General features: G+C 33.4%; 1 protein-coding gene across 1 annotated transcript in view; it reads left to right on the top strand.

Annotated features, from left to right (window-relative positions):
• The first annotated feature begins 367 nt into the window (after window positions 1-367).
• LOC116170310 (probable multidrug resistance-associated protein lethal(2)03659) overlaps window positions 368-7,698 on the top strand; it is a 31,108-nt gene continuing 23,777 nt past the window's right edge. The window contains exon 1 of the mRNA XM_031486610.1: window positions 368-423. Within this exon, the coding sequence (XP_031342470.1) occupies window positions 410-423 (14 nt within the window). The 5' untranslated portion in view covers window positions 368-409. The remainder of the gene's footprint in view (window positions 424-7,698) is intronic.

The raw sequence follows: 7,698 nt of genomic DNA, 5'->3' as shown, positions 1-7,698 counted from the left end.
TACGAACACCTGTTGATTGCCGGCAGTTATCCGGCGTACCACCGAGTAGATAAGCGCTAACACCTAAACGATACCGGGAGCGACCAGCTGATGGTGGAATTTTCGGAAGATACGATCTTTTACACAACCTTTTTTTTATTTGCTTTAATAGTACCGTTAATCTAGTGTAACCTTACGACGATTTATGATCGGAGCTTTGTATTTTGTTCGCATCAAGTGTTTGAGGTCGTGACTCTCTTCAAGAGCAACGCACCTGTATTTAACGTATGGGTAAACGAGCCGGCTACGAGTAAGCTATTTTTGGCCCTTCCGGCTCATATAATCGTTCCGAGCGTTGTAGCTTGGGGTTTGTTTTTGTGTTACAGAACTGGAACTTCGAAGGAGAGCTCTTTTTCGGAGAAGACAGCGTATGTGTTATTCAAGGTAAGATTTTTAATTTACTTGTACCCAGTGTTGCCTATATGAGTTGTTATTCGGGTTAACTTAATTCTATCTTTGCATCCGTTGAAATCTTAACTACATTTTTGCTCGATCATTGTTGTAGGGGGCTGGTAACGTAATTATTAGGGAAGTGTTCAGGAATTTATTTGGGGATTATTTTTGTCATTTAAAGTATTTGTTATTGTCGTATTGAAGATACATTTTATTTGCCGATCCTGCACCGTTTTGTCAGGATTAATAAATCAGAATTGCTCGTAGTGAATTTATTATTTGGCTCTCTTGTGTTTTCCCAATTTCTATACAGGAGAGGTCAGAATTTGTGCAAAATTGGGTGGCGCTCAACTAATCATTTCTAGTAACTACCAAAGATCAAAAACTTATGTTATATGCCCAAACGAACAAACCGCTGTGGAAGATTCTCATCTCGAGCCCTTCTTTTAATTAAGAATCTGAGCTAGCTGGCCGTTTATGCGGCGGGGTTTGAGTTTTACAGCGCCGAACTAACCTCACGTTATAACACCTTCCTCAAACGTATTTATAAACCAATAAAGTTCACTCTACATAAACTTTTTGCGTTATAAAAGTATAAGAGAAGATGGTGAAATTGAAAAACTTGAATAGCTTTATATTTAATACGAAGAATTGTATTTGTATGCAAGTAAATGTTTGTAGTTTTGAGTGTTTCTGACATTTTCTGTATTCGAAAGAAAATGAACTTTTTTGTCGCTTATCAACTCCATTAAGCAAAAAAAAACGATACTTTGATTCTACAATGTTTAAACCCGTAAAAATAACTACATGGAATGTTGGAGACAGTTTCTTATTCAGAGGCAATCGATTTATTTATCACTCGTCACTTTTCCAAAGTAAATATCTACCCTAGTACCCTTTGACATCGTTTAGTACAATCGTACCTCAATGTTCCTAGACCCGCTGGTTAATGGTCTCACTGAAACCAACTTCGTCTTCTGGAGTTGACGGAATAAATAATTAATTAAATAAAATATTTAAATAATTAAAATTAGCCAGCCCACTGTATTATATAATTCATTTTTGCTTCCTCTTTTGTTTATCCATGTTCAGCAATTGTGAAACCATTGTTACAAAAAGGTAAATAAGTATATATTTACAGACCTATCAGTCTGCTTTCCAGTTTTTCTGAAGTACTTATTCGAATTTGTAACCAATAATCAACTTATATAATATCAATTATTTAACAAAAAATAATATCAGCGATTCGCAACTTGGTTTTATGAGAGGCAGACCGACTGATAGCGGCGTTATATCAGTTGATGAGCGTATTTTTTTTATTGTAGATTATACAAAAGTATTTTCACGCATCCGGTACCAGTACAAAAAATAAAAAAAGGACAAGACACAAAAACAAGAACTCACAAATTGTTGTTGCTTAAATGTTATCAAATGTATCTATAAGATTAAAAAGCTCTTAAATCTTAAATGCCTGCAAATTTCGATATTTTATTTGTTTTGGTTACACATTGAAAAATGTCATGTCGTCAAATGTAGTGTCATCTTTGGTCTTGTTTACTCTATGAAAAGGTATACTTATAAGTTATAAAGGTTCTATTTGTTCCTGTGATATACGTAATTACAGTTAGTGTAGCCATGTTTTCCTTGGAGCACTGCTGTATATAAATGCAAAGTAGTGTCAATATATTTAGTCCGATAAAACCATGTTGGTCCCAAGACTAATCCTTGTGGGACGCCATGTTTGATTTCCGATAGTGTTGACAGACAATTGTTATATGACACATATTGTTGACGATTGGTTATGAATTAGGTACTGTATTATTTGCGCACTACTATTGTCAAAGCCCTAATTTACTCACTAAAATTGTTTGAAACACGCAATCGAATGCCTTACGAAAATCCAAACACGTTACTCCTACATATCTATTATTTTCGAATCCGGCGGATACTACGTTGACTTCATTTAAACCAGCTAATAGTAAAATAATGTTATTATCTCCTACCTATGCTGCATGTCGTGACTATAATAATTTATCTTTAGATATTAATAATACTTCTTGGAATTGTTTTAAGCAAAACCGTGATAACTAATTTAAATTCATTAACATGGCGTATGTCTAATTTAATTTGTGCTTTGTTATTATTTTTTTACTTTAATTTATATGTTACCACGTCATTTGATAATTTAAATCCTTACTTTTTTTACTACTCTCTTGTGTTTGTCCGTAATTGGTTGTTAACTGTTGGGCAATAAATTATTATTGTTTTATTATTATTATAGTAAGTCTTCCTTATCAGAGCTCAGGTCTAGCCTGGATAACTAATCGCACGGATTAAAATCAAGTAATAAATGCCAACATACTAAATTGTTATTTTGCACGATTCCGTATCGCTATGATACACAGTCAGTAAACGGAATCATTTACAAGCTTAATCAAAAATTATATCATGTAATTAATAGAGTTGCCACTGGGTCGGTGGCGTTAATAGATACTAATCATAATCACAAACGTGCGATGTATACTCGACACGGCTTGCATTACAATATAATAGGCAAGAGAAACTTAGCAAGTAATATCATCAGTTTTATCACCACTAATATTTATAACACCAACTGTTTTAAAAATAATAACATTACCATAAACCCAAGTGAAAATATAAGTTTTTGTAAAGGCAAAGCGGACGCTGTTAAAGAACAAACTGTTTCAAGGTACTCAGACTCTACTATCTCAACTGGTGATCTTGAAAATGAGAACCAGCTTTGTGTCAGTGATGAAGGCGAAGATGAAGAAAATGTGTTATCTTATTCTTTTCAGTCAGCTCATTCCTTAAGTACAGAAAGATAAGCAACTCTTCCGTCTCAGTCATGCACTTAAATATTCAAAGTATAAAGAATAAAACGGACAGCCTTCTGCTACTACTTCAAGATTTTGGTGATGTTGACATATTATGTATTGACGAGCATTGGCTGAGAGAGGAACAGTTGTTGCAATTAACGATCGACAACGACAACTATGTAATTGCGGATTATTTTTGTCGATCCCATAATAATCATGGCGGTACAGTGATATTCATAAAGAAGGACATTCAGTTTGAAACCATTGGCGAAATACGAGACTTGTCGGTGGAAATGAATTTTGAAATATGTGGAATTCAATTAACGAATCATTCAATAACAATATTATCTTTATACAGGCCGGATCGTAATCAATGCATTTTTCTAGAAAATTTAGAAGAAGCCCTACATATTGTTCAAAAGCATAAAACTTTAATTTTATGCGGAGATTTTAATGTTAATTTTCTAAAACCTTCGCCGTTACTAAATAATACTTTAAATATATTAAATACATATGGTTTCACTACTACTATCTCAACACCAACCAGGATTGCATTTAACTCCAGTAGCTGTATCGACAATATTATTACTAACCTTCCAAGTACTTTTTACCGCACCTTCAATTTTTCTGTAGATTTCTCGGATCATAACGCCCAAATATTCATTATGAAAACTAATAGAATAAAACCTAGTCTATACTTGTGGAGACGTGTTATCAATCAAACTAATTTAAATTCATTTAAACACCACCTACAAAGGATTGACTGGAGCCGTTTATACACCATACACAACGTAGATCAGTTCACCAGTCATTTCTTTAAAATTATTCAACCTATATTTTTTAATTGTTTTCCCTTAAGGAAACATTACCTTGGAAAGAAAACCCGGAATTGGGTGACAAAAGGAATCCGAACTTCTAGTAAGGTAAAGCGGAAGCTTTACATAAATATGCGAAATAATCCTCAATCAAATTTCACTGATCACTTCAAGCGCTACAATAAAATATTTAAAAAAGTTATTGCACAAGCAAAAAAAATGCAAACTAAAAGAATTATAATGAATTCGAGAAACAAAATAAAATCCACGTGGCAAATTATAAATAAAAACCTAAATAAACAAACAAAAAAACTACATCTATTTCTTTAAACCAAAATGGCAAGGTTATTACTAATTCTGAACACGTTGCTAATATTTTCAATGACTATTTTGCTTCCGTTGCGCATGAATGTAGAAAAAACATACCTCCAACATACGAAACTACAAAAGTTATCCCATCATCACCAAATTCTTTCTATTTGCTGCCTGTCACAAAAACTGAATTGTTCAATATTGTAAATAATTTAAATAATACGTTAGCTTGCGGTCACGATGGTATTCCTATAAAAATATATAAAGAAGTGTTTGATGAAATATATCAACCTTTGATTTACTTAATTAACCTTTCTTTCTCTTCTGGGACTTTTCCAAGCCATGGTAAAATTGCAAAAATTAACCCACTTCACAAATCAAAATCTAAATCAGAACCACAAAATTATAGACCAATTTCGATCTTAAATTCCGTATCGAAAATACTAGAATCTCTCATAAAAGTTAGATTAATTGCCTTTTTGGAAACCCATAAATTGTTTAATAGTTCACAACATGGCTATAGAGTAAATAAATCAACTACCACAGCTTTACAAAGTATGTTACACTACATACGCACTGCGCATAATAATGGCAAGGTTGTAGCATCGATAAGTTGTGATTTGTCGAAGGCTTTCGATCTGGTTGATCATGACTTGTTACTGGACAAGCTATACTCATATGGCATTAGAGGCGTGACGCTAAATTTATTGAGATCCTTTATTAGTGATAGGTCACAATATGTTGCAGTTGAGCAAATTGCTTCCTCGGGACAAATTATTGAAGTTGCATCCGAATTAAAACCAATCAAGTATGGTGTACCCCAAGGATCTATCCTTGGTCCTATATTATTTATAATCTTTATTAATGACCTATTAACTGCTTCGATCCATCTTCATGTGATATCACCACATATGCAGATGACACTAGTGTGAGTGTGGCTTGTGTTGAAGAAGAGTTAGAAATTAATTTAAAACGTGCGTTATCAACTCTTATTAATTGGTTTAATGCAAATAAACTTTTGCTCAATTTGGAAAAAACAAAAATTCTTCTTTATAAGAAAAATATGGGTTTGGATATCGCTCCACTGCGATACCAGTCAGTTCAATTAGAAAGGTGTCAATCCTGTACCTTCTTAGGAGTTATTATAGACACAGAACTTAGTTGGAAAGATCACATTGACCATCTGAGAGCAAAATTACATTCATCGATTTTCGCATTGTCCCGTTGTAAAAATTTATGTGACCATAAAACCCTTTTGCAAATCTACTATTCAATATTTGAAAGTAAGGTGCGGTACGGTATCTCATTATGGGGAAATGCTACTAGTTATAGAATTGCTAGCATATTTAAGGTTCAAAAAAGAGCAATCAGGGTAATGTTTTCGCTACAGAAACGGGAATCCTGCAAACCGTATTTTAAAAACTTTCAGATTGCAACCGTCTATTCATTATATGTGCTTGAATGTTTATGTTTCGTGTTCAAAAACAAAAAATTATTTTCATTAAATTGTGATAACCACTCATATAATATGAGAACGAAAAATAACTTTTCTATAATGAGATCAAAAAGTAAGGTGCATAACTCGTCCTACCTACAGATGGGGGTTACTTGTATTTATTGTGTTTATTCAGTAAGTTGTTTTTGTGTGGTTGCTTGGGTTAAAGGTGGAGAAATTACAGTATGTTGTGACTCAGAAGTGCTGTTAGTCCAGTGTGCAGATAATTTTGACCTGCAACAGGTGGTGTAAAAGATTTTTTATTTTAAATGGTCCATTTGGGTCCAAATAACATGGATTTGAAGGGTGCACACCAATTTTTTTCCCGGCACAACTTTTGGCAGCCAAAAAACCTAAAAATGTTTGGACTTTTTTCAGTTTTTCGCTTAAAACTCGAAAACGGTCCATATTTTATGAATAACACTTCTTTAGTAAAAAAAGAAAACAAAATGCTGCGTCGATCAAAGGATGAACAAACAAAATCGGTCCAATAGAAAAAGTGTTAAAAGCTAACAATAAACATCCATTGTTTCCAACTTTTCTAAAAAACTGAGTTAACCTTTTTTTTAATGCGTTGTGGCTCCTAAAGGAACCATAAAATTCACTACCCCCTTCCTAAACATTGTAGGACATCCGAGTTCACAAAGTACCAAAAATTTTGGATCAATTTTTGAAATTTGTTGGAAATTATTGAATGAGCCGGAATGAACAAGACTCTCCAAATTGCTTGAATGGCTCTCCCAACACCACCCTTGCAACTGATTCCCTCATGTTAATAAACAGCGGTATTTGTGACGTTTAGGTCATAAAGGTCAGTCCGCCCTACCCCTTATCTAATAACTGGCAAGCGAAAGTGTATTTAATTTTCATATAAATTGTAAGGTGCTGCGTCATGAAAACAGCAACCCCAAACTTGTAAAGTCCCTAAGAACATTGTGTTGGGTGTAATGCTTGCCAAAACCACGTCTTTTGTTCAAGTTACTAATGATTTTGGACATTTTCGACCTTCTACATTATTTCAAGTTATTTCTAAATTGTAAGTAATAATAATAATAATAATAATAAACTTCATCAGACACAGACACAGACACTAATCGTTACTTGATTTTAATCCGTGCGATTAGTTAACCAGGCTAGACCTGAGTTCTCACAAGAAACACCGACCATAATAATAATAATACACAAATCACACAAAAGTGTGAAATTTAAATAATAATAATAATAATAATAATATTTATTCGTCATGCTATACCATCTGATTTACGACACGTCCAGTTCTACATACAAACATAATATAAAATACACAATAAAATTACCGATGGACCAAACAATATAATATGTGACTAACTAAACGTAAAACATCTAACATCTAGGAACAAACAGTCATCTTAGTGTTTAAATATTCGCGCACGGAGTAGAAACAATGTTCAAGCATGTGCTTCTTAACATTCTTTTTAAAATTAATGTAGTTAAGCGCTTTTGTAGATTCGGGAAGAATATTGTAAAACTCTACACGTAGACTATTTTTTTTTGATATCTCTAATCTGCAATATGGTGTCCTAATATTTTTTGCTCCACGGGTATTGTAAGAGTGAGCAAGGTCGTTTGTAACAAAATTAGCTTTATTTTTATGAATTTCCAATAGTGTCACGAAAATGAATATGGATGGTAATGGCATAATGCGCAATTGCTTAAAGTAGGGTTGACAGGGCGCACGATATTCAGCACCTACCATCATGCGAATTACTTTTTTTTGAAGAATAAAAACTTTATATGCTTTAGATGAATTACCCCACAACATAACACC

This window comes from Photinus pyralis, unplaced genomic scaffold, assembly GCF_008802855.1.
Source record: "Photinus pyralis isolate 1611_PpyrPB1 unplaced genomic scaffold, Ppyr1.3 Ppyr1.4_LG5, whole genome shotgun sequence".
Lineage (NCBI taxonomy): Eukaryota > Metazoa > Arthropoda > Insecta > Coleoptera > Lampyridae > Photinus > Photinus pyralis.
This window is presented reverse-complemented; position numbering and strand designations above follow the sequence as displayed.